General features: G+C 46.3%; 1 protein-coding gene across 7 annotated transcripts in view; it reads left to right on the top strand.

Moving 5' to 3' along the window:
• LOC123990987 (ena/VASP-like protein) overlaps positions 1-15,421 on the top strand; it is a 65,097-nt gene that overhangs the window by 18,661 nt on the left and 31,015 nt on the right. The window contains exon 1 of one of the 7 annotated variants that reach the window (XM_046292068.1): positions 1,016-1,088. The exons of 5 other annotated variants lie outside the window; for them this stretch is intronic. Coding sequence is in view for 1 of the 2 variants with exons in the window: in XM_046292066.1 (XP_046148022.1) it covers positions 1,861-1,970 (110 nt within the window). In the remaining variant the exon portion in view is untranslated. Of the gene's footprint in view, positions 1-1,015; positions 1,089-1,143; positions 1,971-15,421 lie in introns of those variants that run through there. One more of the 7 variants, XM_046292066.1, reaches the window with a different exon arrangement.

Below are 15,421 nucleotides of genomic sequence, written 5' to 3'. Positions count from 1 at the left end.
GACGTCTAAGAAACGTAGTACGGTCAGTTCAGAAAGAAAACACAACGTGCACGTTTTACCATTCCTTAGACACTATAGTACTGCGTGGTTTGGCATTAGGGCTCCCTCAGGGTAGCTTACTGCCAGAGCCAAGCGTGATATGAAGTAGTGAGCACGATATGCTATACCAAATCCCTTGATGGAAGAAACGCAGACAGGTGGAGGCTGGGGGCGGTGGTGGGATATCAGAAACAGCTGGCGCAGAGTGTGGTCGCTAGTCATAGCAACACGGCAAGCACGTGACATCCGGCGTGGAGGAAGCGTGTGTAGTGCTGGTAGACTGAATAGACGGCATGTAATTAGAGTGTGAACCCAATTGGTGTAATATCAGCTGACGCAATCAGCCACACTCGGGTTTCCCTTCTGAACGGACTACGCTTCATTTGTTAGGAATTTGAGATAGCAATGTGGCAATGGGAGGTTGCGTACAGTACTCTTAAGTACTTCCATATCGGTTCATATATCATATATCTGTGGTTCAGATATTTACTTGAGCGAGAGACGCATTGGTATCTCTATTTACCCACTGGTGTGTGTTTCTCTCTGTGTGTGTGCGTGTGTGCGTGTGCGTGTGCGTGTGTGTGTGTGTGTGTGTGTGTGTGTGTGTGTGTGTGTGTGTGTGTGTGTGTGTGTGTGTGTGTGTGTGTGTGTGTGTGTGTGTGTGTGTGTGTGTGTGACATCCGTATTGTAGCTCCACCCCACCCATGCCACCTCGAATTAGACGCGAGAAAGACAGGAGCCATCGGATGAATTAACAACAGTCACTCCTCCTCTACTATGCTCTCTCCTCATCCCTCGCTCCGTGCGGGCTTACGCATCCCTGTTTCCGTCCAATAGGAGCGTCAGAAGAGGAGAGCAGTGAGGGATGTGAGAAGGGGGAGTAGAGGACCAGCAGCCTCTGGGGCTGGCGGCCAACTGCTCATATCACAGCTGGGAGGGGAGGGGGGAGAGGGAGGAGGGGAGAGAGGGATGGAGGGATGGAAGTGGAGGCTGTAATCCAGTGAGACACGCAGAGGAGAGGCAGTGTGAGGGCAACGCCTCACAGCACGGTGAATCTCTATCTCTCTCTCTCTCGCTCTCTTTCACTTTACCGCAACCCTTTCTTGCTCTACTGCTCTCTCTCTCTCTCTCTCCTTCTCTCGCTCACTCGCTCACTCACTCGACCGGCAAAAACCCCAAAGGGCTCTCCTCTCGTCTCTCATTCAGTGCTCTCAGACTCTGAGGGCTGCTCTATCGTTTTTCATTTATTCCCTTTTTTCTCTGTTCCTATTTTATTTTCTCTCCTCTTTCTCTCTCCCCCACCTCATCTAAAATATCTGCTGTGGCAAAGGATGCGTTGGTGAAAAGGGACCCAAAAGAGTTGTTCAATCTGCGTCCTTTTCCTTCGCGTTGTCATTGGAAGCGTCTTTGTTCTTTTATTTGTATGTATTTATTATCCTGCTCCATGTGAATTGCTGTGTTGTTACTGGAGAAATAGGTTTGCGTGTCTGTGAGGAGCCAGCAGAGGTGATCGAGTGAAGAGAGGGGAGGAAAGGGGGGGTTGTGTATTTGGCAGAGAGGGGGGAAGCCCGGCTGTATCTCTCCGTTGCTGTGACTGTGAATCCACGGCAACCCCATTAGGTGCGGAGACGCAGAGAGGGAATTACTGGGATGCCATCGCTAACCTCTGACCTCTATCGTTAACTCACGCCACAGCCTGGACGGACAGACCAGGGGAAAGGAAAGAAGAATCCGAAGAGACAACGGAGAAACTAGATAAATCCTCAAATCTTTCCTGTAGCTGGGCTTGTGCTGTGCGTCTGATGTGAGGTAGCTAGCACCATGGATATAAACGTGCAGTCCCACCGGTTCTACTTCCCTCAGATCTACTGTACTGAGGCTGTGCCTGCTGGTGCCCAGGTCCAGGTCACAGCGCAGGAGTTTAAAGTCAGGTAGGCTACATGGGTAACACTGGGTAGGTTACTGTGATGCTGCGCTACACTGGGTTGGATAGGTTACCATTGGGGAGACAGTAATACTGTAATACTATGCGCATTAGTGAGGACCACAGCTAATTTGCAATGAGCAATAGTAACAGAGCAGCATACAGTAGCACAGTCCAGCGGATATCTACTTTCCTATTGGCTGCATCTCAAATGACATAATTCATAATCATATTGCCTATGCAGTAGAGATTTGCAGCTACCAATAGCCAGGCCCTGTGTCTATTAGAGAGCAGGGTCCTTGATGGGATTGCAAATAGATGTATAAATATACATCCAATGTACAGAATGAATGGACATGTCTATCCTGTGGAATTGACAGCCGTGTCAGTTCTGTTCCATACATTGTGTTTCTATGTGCCAGCTGTGAGTGGTTGTCCTTGCAGAGGGGCTGGGGTAGAATGTTAATGTGTAAGCTGTGCAGTCAATGTCTAGGTCCTGATAGGGGGTGAGGGAGGAGGAGAGAAGAGAGGAGGAGGCATTGACGCCTTGTGAAGAAGCTTGCCAAGCCGGCTGGGGTGATGACAGTGGTGCTGTTGTGTTGTGTTTGTCTCTGAGGGCTGCAGCCGTGTGTGTGTGTGTGTGTGTGTGTGTGTGTGTGTGTGTGTGTGTGTGTGTGTGTGTGTGTGTGTGTGTGTGTGTGTGTGTGTGTGTGTGTGTGTGTGTGTGTGTGTGTGTGTGTGTGTGTGTGTGTGTGTGTGTGTGTGTGTCAGAGACCAGGGCTCTTTGTTCTTTCCGTCTGCCCTCTCCTTTCTCTCTGCCTGCTGCTCCTCCTCTTCCTCTCATCCTTCTCTTCTCCTCGAAAACGCTTGCAGCTCCCATGGTGCGTTGGAGCATCCTTCCCTGATGTTGCCACTGTCGCCATGGTTGCAGAATGCTCTGAGACACATGCTCAATGTTTTGTGCAGTGTTTTTTTGTGATCTTCGGCACTATCGTTATCAAGTGTATGTCTGTCTGGCACCCAAACACTCTTCCTATTTATCCTTGCAATCAGTCATTTATCCTTGCGTCAGCCATCCCTCCATCCTGTCCATGGTTTCAGGTTTCGCCCAGTAGTAATCTGGTGTGTGATCACTGGTCAGATTTCTCCTCTCTTAACTGATGATTAGATCAGCTTTAACAGACTCACTGAGTTTTCCTCTGGTAAGCAGCTTTTAACACAGCCAGGCCAGAGGGTATGTTTCTACGAGGGATGTGACAACTGGACAATTCTTCTTTGCCGTTTAAACTGACATTTATTTGATCGGTTATCCGAAACACATTTGAAGGACAAATATACACAATTCCACGTCAATTCATAATGCAGAATAGTGGGCCTATTACGTGTGTATGACCGGTAGACTCAGGCAATGAAGTTATGTCTACCGCAGCCCTTTACAGACAGAACGCAGCAACAGTAACGTGGATAGTTGATGACTTTTCAGACCGTTAAAAAAAGGTGCTGCGTCAGAAGAATGACTCTGTACAGTCATATTCTGTTCTGGCATTTAATGTGCTATTGTGACAATTAACGTTGCTGATTGATGTGCTGCTGTGTTGTTTATGATGGTTTTTTTTCATGGTAGGTCAAATAGATGCGTTATCTTTCCACACAATGTCTTGCTAAATCGCGTTATTTGACATACTATTTTAGGCGATACATGGGACCGGTCTTGCGAGCGCGGGGTAGGTTTCTGTCTCATAATAATGAAATTACAGCAGGTTACCGGTATCGACTGTATCGATTAGCCTTTTCAGATATAATCGTATGTGGCCCCTCGAAAGCGCCTCGGCTATGGCATGTTTGTTTGTCTGTTAGGGTAGACGACACTACGGCTTTTGAAACGCCGACAATAAACCTTCCCTGGAGACTTGGAGTTCAACAGTCTGTAAAGTCATGCCTTTTCTGAAGCGGGACTAACTTCCATCACTAGGAGACCAGAACATCTTAGCCTTCCTGCTGCCTGTGCGCAGACCGCTCTTTCCTAAACTAGGATGTTCTACACACAACAGACTGAACACACACTTGTGTCATTAGCAGAGAGAAAGAGCAGGCAGTCTAGGGCGAGGTAGGGACATATGTCTTGGTGATCTGCATCTTGCAATGTCTTAATTGTCTTCCAAATTCACCAAAGTAACCGAAAGTTTGCCTCTCCCTCGCTGGTTTTATTTTAAATTACACAACTTCCCCCAGGCTTTTATAGGCATATAGTCTAGTTAGGCTATAACATGGAAAATAATGGTTTATGATAACTGCACTGTGATGTTAATTATGTGGAGGGAGAAAATATTGTGTTTCAGGTTAGGGATTTTTCTTAACGTTAAGGATCCCAACTTAGTTGAAACATTTTAACGTTTAAATGTTCACACCCCTAGTAGCTACAGTAAATTACAGCTAAGGCAGGAGGGTTATGTAGCTACAGTACATTACAGCTAAGGCAGGAGGGTTATGTAGCTACAGTACATTACAGCTAAGGCAGGAGGGTTATGTAGCTACAGTAAATTACAGCTAAGGCAGGAGGGTTATGTAGCTACAGTAAATTACAGCTAAGGCAGGAGGGTTATGTAGCTACAGTAAATTACAGCTAAGGCAGGAGGGCTATGTAGCTACAGTAAATTACAGTTAAGGCAGGGGGGTTATGTAGCTACAGTAAATTACAGCTAAGGCAGGAGGGCTATGTAGCTACAGTAAATTACAGCTAAGGCAGGAGGGCTATGTAGCTACAGTAAATTACAGCTAAGGCAGGAGGGCTATGTAGCTACAGTAAATTACAGCTAAGGCAGGAGGGCTATGTAGCTACAGTAAATTACAGCTAAGGCAGGAGGGCTATGTAGCTACAGTAAATTACAGCTAAGGCAGGAGGGCTATGTAGCTACAGTAAATTACAGCTAAGGCAGGAGGGCTATGTAGCTACAGTAAATTACAGCTAAGGCAGAAGGGTTATGTAGCTACAGTAAATTACAGTGAGGGCTACAGTAAGTTACAGATACAAGGGTTAGAGCAGTGGTTGCAGTAGAAGTAGAAGTACAGACAACCACCACCTTGAATTTTCCACTACTTAAGTACTGACATTCCTTACAATACCACCTCTACTACATGATTCCTGCTGTGGTACAATTGTGAGAACCAGCACCTTTACGCACTTGGCTAGAAGGCTAGAGGGATTTGAGTAAATCTACAGGTTATTCAGACACAGTTCAGTCTCGTATTACTGTAAAAGGCACGAAGGAAAAGTCAGCATGCGATGTGGTTTTCCTCTGACTTGACTGCTGTCCAGCATGGGTCTCTGTGGTCGGACGGATAATAGCTTCACTCCTGTTTGATTTGGACGAGGCCCTGGCAGTCAGTCACTGCTTCAGTCAGGATACTGTTAGCACAGTGACGGGGGGAATGAGGGAGGAAGAAAGAGAGAGACAAACAGGGAAGAAGCGGAGAAGAGAGCGAACAGAGGGAGACTTATCAGAGACGGAGGGATAAGAGCGAGAAGGGAGAGAAAGAGAGTCTGTGGCACACATTCCCAGTTGCCTGCGTGGTGTTTGCAGCCTGCTGGCCGGCACATCCTCTCATCTCCAACACATTGGAGAAACACGCTAAAATCACCATCACGCTGTGAAAAAGTCTTTCAAGTCTACTTTACTTTCACAAAATAATTTCAACCCCTTTAGCTGTATTCATGTTTCCTAAACCACTAACTGAACCACTGGTGTCTGTTGTATTGTCCTTCCTTGTTTACGGATGCATACTGTAGGCTCATTGTGATTTCCCTTGCACTTTGTCAGCAGTGTGTGTGTGTGTGTGTGTGTGTGTGTGTGTGTGTGTGTGTGTGTGTGTGTGTGTGTGTGTGTGTGTGTGTGTGTGTGTGTGTGTGTGTGTGTGTGTGTGTGTGTGTGTGTGTGTGTGTGTGTGTGTGTGTGTGTGTGTGTGTATCCCTCCTCTTCGCTCCGTGATTCTGTGTGTGTGTGTTGGAGTAGAGTGTGTCAGCTGACTCCCACTAAGCAGGAAATGGACACGGCTTTCTACAGCTGGATCAATACCCAGGTTATTAGTAGAGAGAGAGAGAGAGAGAGAGAGAGAGAGAGTGATGGAAGGAGAGACAATTAGAGATAAAGGGACAGATAGAAAATAGGAAAGAGGAAATCTGCGAGGAATTCAAATGGGAAAATGCATGCTTGGAAAAAACTGCAGGGAAATCAGAGGGGAAGAGAGGGAATGGCAGAGAGAGAGGGGGTGAGAGTGGGGGATGGTGAGAAAAGCAGGGGTAAGCAAAAGAGAGGACGGAGGAAGGGAGCAGAGGCAGAAATACAAAGAGAAAGTGAGTGATGGTTGTAGAGAGAGGGAGTCAGAGAGCGATAGATGGTGTGATGGAAATAATATGGGTTAAAAGGTGGTCAAGGAGTAGTACACGCCTTAAAAAAGCCTTTGTGAAGGATTCTGGGGGTTTTGCGCCTGCCTGGCTTCCATGGTGATGGAGGCTGTGCATCCCAGAATAATGCCAGGTAACCACGACAACCAGAATCGGCCAACACCACAGGAGCACACACACAGCCAAGAGAGCAAATCTAACCTTTTCCGAAGTGTGTGTGTGTGTGTGTGTGTGTGTGTGTGTGTGTGTGTGTGTGTGTGTGTGTGTGTGTGTGTGTGTGTGTGTGTGTGTGTGTGTGTGTGTGTGTGTGTGTGTGTGTGTGTGTGTGTGTGTGTGTGTGTGTGTGTGTGTGTGTGTGTGTGTGTGTGTGTGCTCCACAGGCGCTCCAACAGACCAGGAGAGAGAAGTGAGGAGGATGCTCTTTTTCTCATCAGACCCGTTTATCCTCCTGCTAAAACCTGAGGGTTGGGCCTCTTTCCATCTGCATATTAGTTGTTTTTATCTCTCTCCCTCCATCTCTCTCTCTCACACTCCATCTGTCTCTCTGTATCTCTCTCCCTCTCTCTCTCACACTCCATCTGTCTGTCTGTCTGTCTGTCTGTCTGTCTGTCTGTCTGTCTGTCTGTCTGTCTGTCTGTCTGTCTGTCTGTCTGTCTGTCTGTCTGTCTGTCTGTCTGTCTCTCTGTCTGTCTGTCTCTCTGTCTCTCTGTCTCTCTGTCTCTCTGTCTCTCTCTCTCTCTCTCTCTCTCTCTCTCTCTCTCTCTCTCTCTCTCTCTCTCTCTGACCCTCTCTCTCTCTCTCTCTCTCTCTCTCTCTCTCTCTCTCTCTCTCTCTCTCTCTCTCTCTCTCTCTCTCTCTGACCCTCACTCTCTCTCCCTTTCTCTCTCTCAGTTCCTCTCTATCGCTGTAAGGGATTTACTATCCCCCAAAAGTAACAGTGACCCAAACCTATTTTAACTGATTCATTGTTATCATTCAGCCCATTCTAAAGATCATGTTTAAAGACTCAGGCTACTGGATTGGACATTATCGCTTGTATGATTAGGTATTGGGGTGATAGTAAGTTTTCCTGTTGTACGATTCTCCTGGGAATAGGAAGTGTCTGTCTGCCTAAGACTCTGTCAAATCATGGAAAATGTCCCCACACATGTGGTTGCCATGCAAGAAATACACTGTAAAATGATGCAATAGATGTAAAACAGAGAAGTTGCAGTGATATCCAGATTGGGCTGCAGGTTGCAGAGCCAACCATTGTGTGATTAGAGACGAGGGATGGCTTTCTGTCATACTGTAAGTAAAGGGAAGCAGACTGACTGTGTTGCCAGTTTCATTGTGTGAGTGAGCACTTAGCCCAGACGGCCTCGGTCAAACGCTCAACCGTCATAAAATATAAAGTTTCAAGTTGAATTAGCCGTCTGTCGTGTGTGTGTGTGTGGGTGTGCGTGCGTGTGTGTGTGTGTCTGTCGTTGCAGTTACGGAGTCATCAGTTAAATGACGTCATGCTGGAGAAAGCAGCCCCGGGGCAGGTCGCATCCTTCCTCAGATCTCGTTCTCATCCTTTCTCTCATCCCTCATTCTTTCATCCCTCACTCTTACTGTCCCTCATTCCATCCCTAGCAGAGGGGAAAAAGGTTTGTGAGTATCTGTGTTCATGATATGACTCAGACAGCACTCCCACCCTCAGTCACCTCTCTCTCTCTCTCTCTCTCTCTCTCTCTCTCTCTCTCTCTCTCTCTCTCTCTCTCTCTCAAGGGAGCCCTGGAAGAATGATAGGCACGCACACACACACACACATTCCACGACCACCTTATTTAGGTCTCCTAATGTGCGTAAAGCAAAACTGTTATTTCCGGTTGAGGTAGACATAGCCTGTGCAGTAGCAGTAGCCTCAATATTACACATTCCAGTGAATACTCATTAGTTCGAGATCATCTTCCCATGAAAACTAACTAGGCAGACAGGAATGTGTCTCTCTCTCTGACCCTGCTCTAAGACTGAGCAAGACATTATGACAAAGTGGGCTGTTTTGATTTCCTCCAAGAGAGGCTGAATATCTGGTGTAGATGTAGTGTGTAGATGTAGTTTGTAGATGTAGATGTAGTTTGTAGATGTAGTTTGTCTTCCTTATTCATTTCAGGCTCCTTAATTGGACTGGCGTGGCAGCCACACAATACTTATTGTTTTGCTTCGGGAGCTCCCAGTCCACTCTCCTCTCTCTTGTCGTGACGTAAACCTCAGGGTTTTACGAGGGGAGGCAATCTTAACCAAGATTTGGTTGGCCAAGATTCAGTGTTTCATTTGATTGTTGTGCTTTTCTTCCTGAGATGGGTAGACTAAGAGTAATCCAAGGTGTGACCGATCGAAGGCCTGTTTGTTTGTGTGTCGACTTAAAGCCTTGAGATCTGATGAGCCATCCACCCAGACTTTGGCTAAAAAGTTTGTTAGCACCAAATTACCCCTTCACTAAATGATTTGCCTTAACAATTAGCATTCTAAATTCTATTTTGACTTTTAATAATTGTCTTTGGGAACATTTGGAGGGGGGGGGGTTAAGCACCTTTTTACCTGGCCCCCAAAAAATACACTTTAAATGGGGTTCCTCTTGGAGACTCCATTGAACATTCCAGCCTTTAGTGTGAAAATGCCACCCTTTGAATTTCTAAATCTTGAACAGAGTTTGACACACTCAGTATGACAGGGATGGCCAACCCTCCTCTCATTCAGGCTTTTGCTCCAGCCCTGCTGTAACACGCCTGCCAGTCTACACAGCCAGTAGTTCTTGGCCTTCCCTGATCTATGGCTTTTGGCCAAAGTGTATCAGACGTGGAGGTGAAAGCTACCTTTAAGGCCTCACGTTAGACACTCGTTCATCCGCCAACACGGTTTCGCTGGAACCCCATCACTTCTTTTCCTCTCTCTCTCTCTCTCTCTCTCTCTCTCTCTCTCTCTCTCTCTCTCTCTCTCTCTCTCTCTCTCTCTCTCTCTCTTTTCAAACTCTCAGCGTGACACTTTGCTTAGGAAACTCTTAGATGTCATCATCTGTGGGAAGCAGTTAAAGATCTCTCCGCACTGCTCGCAGGCTTTCAGCAGGAATTCAACTAGAAATTCAGACCCCGTTCCAAGCCTTGGTTTTATACCGTTCTTCTGACCTCCATAGGTTCCCAACAACCCAAATCAATTCACATTTTATTGGTCACACAGACTTTTTAAAATTGTATACCCCTTTTCTTCTTCCCAGTTGGTTGTTATACAGTCTTGCCTCATCGCTGCAACTCCCGTACGGACTCAGGAGAGGCGGAGGTCGAGAGCCGCGCGTCCTCCGAAACACAACCCGCACTGCTTCTTGACACAATGCCCACTTAACCCAGATGCACCAGTGTGTCGGAGGAAACACTGTACACCTGGCGACCGTGTCAGCGTGCACTGCTCCCAGGCTGCCACAGGAGTCGCTAGTTCACAATGAGACAAGGACACCCCTGCCGGGCCAAACCCTCCCCTAACCCGGCCGACGCTGGGCCAACTGTGCGCTGCCCCATGGGTCTCCCGGTTGCGACAGGGCTTGGACTCGAACCAGGATCTCTATCTAGCTAGCACTGCAATGCAGTGCCTTAGACCACTGCGCCACTCGGGAGGCCAGGTTTACAGTGAAATGCTAACTTACTAGCCCATTCCCAACAATGCTTAATAAAAGAGTTCAAAAGTATGACAAATATTTGCTCAATAAAAAAGGAAATAGGAAAACAATACAATAACAATAACAAGGAGCACCAGTCCTGAGTCAATGTGCAGGGGTCCGAGGTAGTAATACAGTATGTACATGAAGGTAGGGGTAAAAGTGACTGGGCAATCAGAATATATAATAAACAGAGTAGCAGTAGCGTATGTGACATGTGTCTATATGTCCATGTGTGTATGTGAGCGTGTGTGTGTGTGTGTGTGTGTGTGTGTGTGTGTGTGTGTGTGTGTGTGTGTGTGTGTGTGTGTGTGTGTGTGTGTGTGTGTGTGTGTGTGTGTGTGTGTGTGTGTGTGTGTGTGTGTGTGTGTTGGAGTGTCAGTGTAGTATTGTGTGAGAGTGTGGGTAGAGTCACTGTGGGGACAACAGTGGATGAATCCCGGAACGTATCCCAGTCTGTGCTAGCGTCATTGGACCACGTCCGTATTAAGCTCGTCACTGGTACTTCCTGTTTGAGTTTTTGCTTGTATGAAGGAATCAGGAGGATGCCAATCAGGAGGATGCCAAATGACATGCGGGGGAGAGCTTTCATTGCATGCGCCTCTGTGCGTGGAGTGGAGGTGATCTAGACTTGTTATCCGCTCGCTCAATTGCTTTCCGACTGCTCCCTCTACACACGCGTGCTACTGAGTGCGCACGCAAGCTCCTGTAAACCTGCAGAAGTACAATTCTATAAAAAACATAGACACTGATGAGATACGGAAGCTACATTCCTTGCAAGACTGATGACAGCTTTATCGCACGTTCAAACATGGACTGGTTGATTGGAGTAGGGAAATATGTGTTCCAACAACGAGCTGCAGTTTTGGAATAGTTACATCCTGTCTATTTTTCACTTTGGCTACTTGCGAACTGCTAGTGCCATTTACAATTGGTTAGCCTAAGGCTTGGCTATAACCACTCTACACATAGACAGGTTCCACACTGAAAATATGCATAAACATTAGTTTGATAAAGACGACAAGGATATTTTGATCAGAATCATTAAGTCTAGGCCTACTCACCAAACAGATGCCGTGGCCGTGATTCATCACCATGCAGTCTTCATTGTGGAATTGTTCATTTTTGTTAGCTTTTTTGTTAGCTTTTTGTTAGCTTTTTGTTAGCTTTTTGTTAGCTTTTTGTTAGCTTTTTGTTAGCTTTTTGACGACTAGAGGATGCGGCAAACCCTCCCTACTTGTGTGTATCTAGCATCGTTCCGCTCTGTCTGTAATTAAAGCAGCATAGACTGCCTGTCTGTCTGTCTGTCTGTCTTCTGAAGCCTTCTGAAGGCTTTTCGGGGAAGACATTTTTATTTATATCACATCACAGCCACTGTAGCTCATTCATCTTTTCTTCCTCAGCCAAATATTCCGCCCCAGTTGTCATGCCAACAGATTAGCGTGCTCTTGCGTGGTCTCTCTGCAGCCAAGTGAGTGGGTCTGCAGCAGGAACTGAGAGAGAGAGAGAGAGAGAGAGAGAGAGAGAGAGAGAGAGAGAGAGAGAGAGAGAGAGAGAGAGAGTGTGTGTGAGTGTGTGTGAGTGTGAGTGTGTGTGAGTGTGAGTGTGTGTGAGTGTGTGTGTGTGTGTGTGTGTGTGTGTGTGTGTGTGTGTGAGTGTGAGTGTGAGTGTGAGTGTGAGTGTGAGTGTGAGTGTGTGTGTGTGTGTGTGTGTGTGTGTGTGTGTGTGTGTGTGTGTGTGTGTGTGTGTGTGTGTATGGTCTGTGCAGTCTGCATCCCGGTCTCCAGGCTCTCAAACACTCCTCAGAAACACACCCACACTCCAAAACACACGTCAAGCTCTCAAGGCTCTAACACACAGTCAGACACTGTTCGACACAAATACGCACTCTTAGACAAAAACACACTCCAACGACAACACACACAACCAAACAGAACACCACTCTAATACACAGGTCACGACACATCTGGGTCAAGATATTGCATGAATACTGGACCATAGGGATTTCCCTCTCCTTCCAAACAGAATTGTCTCTTTTTCCGTAGCCGATGAACCCTAAGCCTATCCCAAATAGACTATTAAATCCTAGGGCTAACCCAAATAGACTATTCAATCCCAGGGCTAACCCAAATAGACTATTCAATCCCAGGGCTAACCCAAATAGACTATTCAATCCCAGGGCTAACCCAAATAGACTATTCAATCCCAGGGCTAACCCAAATAGACTATTCAATCCCAGGGCTAACCCAAATAAATGGACAGAGTGGGTAAGACAAATAATAATCCCTGATACATTTCACAATATCTCACAATGTAATCTGCCGGATGTCTTAAAACTGAGCAATTCCATTTCCAGTCACAACTCTATCTCTGCTCTCTGGATGTGTAGAAGAGCATGTTCGGGAAAAACTCCCCCATCTCTCTCTCACCCTTCCTGGCTCTCCCTTCCTCTCTCCCTTGCTCCCTCCGTCTCTCTCTCACTCCCTCGCTTCACCACCAAACCCCAAATACGCAAGCAAGCAGCTTATATAACAGACTTCCAATAACAGCCTGACTCATAACTTTGTCTGTGTACTGCCATGTTGCAGAAGGCTTTCGCAGAGCTATTTTCCCTGGCAGGCACACACACACACACACACACACACACACACACACACACACACACACACACACACACACACCACATCCGCTATCATAACCCACAGAAAAGGGTCCAGAAATGGATTTCAAAGGCTCAAACACACCCCAGAGGGAGTTGCATGAAGTTGCCCCTAACCACTGTTTCAGGGTTAGGCCTTTTATTTATTTTACCTCTACAGTGCATAAAGTAACAACTGGACATAGGGTAATCAGATCCCAGATCTGTGGTTAGGAGTGGCTAATACTTGCAGAAAGGGGGCTAAAGTAGCACATAATTATCATAATTGGCAATCAGTGGTTGGAATAGGATTGCAGCGATTTAGCCGTCTTTAGTGCATTGTCTGTAAACGCTGCTTAGGTTTAGCCAGGGCTTAGGGTTAGTCTCCTATCGCTAGTGTGTGTCACAGTTCTAAATGTTAATGCTGCTGCTGCTTTGATGTTGGAAGCACACACCAGGGCTTTGTTATATATCGGGTTAATTCCATTCATTCAAATGTATGTTTTAATGCTATTTATTTTTTATGTTGTCATTTTGGGTCTCATCTCCACGCACACCAAGCCCCTCCCCCTGCCACTTTACAACAACAAAGGTGAAAGGTCGCTTCTTCCTCTCTGACAAAAAGCGGTTCCCATTTGAGGTTTGGTCCAACAGAGTCAGCCGTACGGACTCCGAAACAAATTGAGCCACTGTTTTACCGTAGTAGAGGAGAACTTAAAACCTCTCTGGCGATATCCTTTTCATGTCCCAGGATTGACACACAGCAGACCCTACTAAAATGGTTTCTGTCGTGCACGGCGTTGACACAGACAAAAGAGGAAACGTGTCGCTTACCAGTATCTTTTGGCATTGCAGTACCATGTAACATACCGCTTGCGGTATTTTAGCCACAAAGTGCTATCTCCTAGCTCTCTAGTCTATGTTTTATACATGAGCGATTAACACAAATAGACACATTTATATAAGGTATTGGCCAAGTCATCATTCTGAGAAATGAGCATCTTCTTATCCAGGCAGGCCACTTGGTTTCAACATCTGAAGAAAGTGGACACGCTGGCATGCTGTTCAAAACAGGAGGAGGGTGTGTTCATAACAGCTCGACTGTTCTAGACTGGAAATATGAAGATCAGCAGGCTACCCACTAGCATGTGGGATTGTGCTTGAGAGATTTGTTTGTGTTCAATTTCTATAATGTCCGCTACAAGAAGTTGGTCGTTATTCGTGGGTGTGCAATTGTGCGCGGTTATGGTTATTTGTAACAAACAAAAAAGGCCATTTTCATAGACAGACTTGGAAGCCAGATAAGTGATTATTGCAAAAAAAGCGGGTTAAACCATTTTAAAAATAATACATTAATACATTAGTGGTGAGTATGATTGTGGAAGGCTTATATTAAGCTTCGGTATACTTTTACAAGCCCTGAATTCATTAGATTATTGCTGACTATTTGAAATGTAGTGTATTGTCATTTAATTGTGCAACAAAGCTTATTTAGGGAAAATAAATAAATACATTAAGTGCATTCGGAAAGTATTCAGACCACTTCACTTTTTCCACATTTTGTTACGTTACAGCCTTATTCCAAAAATGATTATAAAAGAATTCCTCATCAATCTACACACAATACCCCATAATGACAATGCCCTATGGGACTCCCAATCACGGCCTGTTGTGATACAGCCTGGAAACGAACCAGGGTCTGTAGAGACACCTCTAACACTGAGATGCAGTGCCTTAGACTGCTGTGCCACTCTGGAGCCCAAATATAGGCCCTATATAAGGCCCCACAGTTGAAAGTGCATGTCAGAGCAAAAACCAAGCCATGAGGTTGAAGGAAATGTCCGTAGAGCTTCGAGACAGAATTGTGTCGAGGCACAGATCTGGGGAAGGGTACCATAACATTTATGCAGCGTTGCATAAATGGAAGAAGTTTGGAACTACCAAGACTCTACCTAGAGCTGGCTGCTCTGCCAAACTGAGTAATCGGGGGTAGAAGGGCCTTGGTCAGGAAGGTGACCAAGAACCCGATGGTCAATCTGACAGAGCTCCATAGTTCCTGTGTGGAGGTGGAATAACCTTCCGGAAGGACAAACATCTCTGCAGCACTCCACCAATCAGGCCTTTATGGTAGAGTGGCCAGACGGAAGCCACTCCTCAGTAAAAGGCAGCCCGCTTGGAGTTTGCCAAATAGCACCTAAAGGACTCTCAGACCATGAGAAAAAGAAACTAGATTCTCTGGTCTGATGAAACCAAGATTGAACTCTTTGGCCTAAATGCCCAGCGCCACATCTGGAGGAAACCTGGCACCATCCCTACGGTGAAGCATGGGGGTGGCAGCATCATGCTGTTGGGATGTTTTTCAGCGGCAGGGACTGGGAGACTAGTCAGGATGGAGGGAAAGATGAACGGAAACAAAGTACAGAGAGATCCTTGATGAAAACCTGCTCCAGAGCGCTCAGACTGGGGTGAAGGTTCACCTTCTAACAGGACAATGACCTTAAGAACACAGCCAAGACAACACAGATGTGGCTTTGGGACAAGTCTCTGAATGTCTTTGAGTGGCCCGGACTTGAAAATACCTGTGCAGCGATGCTCCCCATCCAACCTGGCATAGGATCTGCAAAGGATCTGCAGAGAAGAATGGGAGAAACTCCCCAAATACAGGTGTGCCAAGCTTGTAGCATCATACCCAAGAAGACTGGAGGCTGTAATCACTGCCAAAGGTGCTTTAACAAAGTACTGAGT

Source organism: Oncorhynchus gorbuscha, linkage group LG12 (genome assembly GCF_021184085.1).
Source record: "Oncorhynchus gorbuscha isolate QuinsamMale2020 ecotype Even-year linkage group LG12, OgorEven_v1.0, whole genome shotgun sequence".
Classification (NCBI taxonomy): Eukaryota; Metazoa; Chordata; class Actinopteri; order Salmoniformes; family Salmonidae; genus Oncorhynchus; species Oncorhynchus gorbuscha.
Note: the sequence above shows the minus strand (reverse complement) of the source record. Positions and strands in the feature narration are given on the sequence as shown.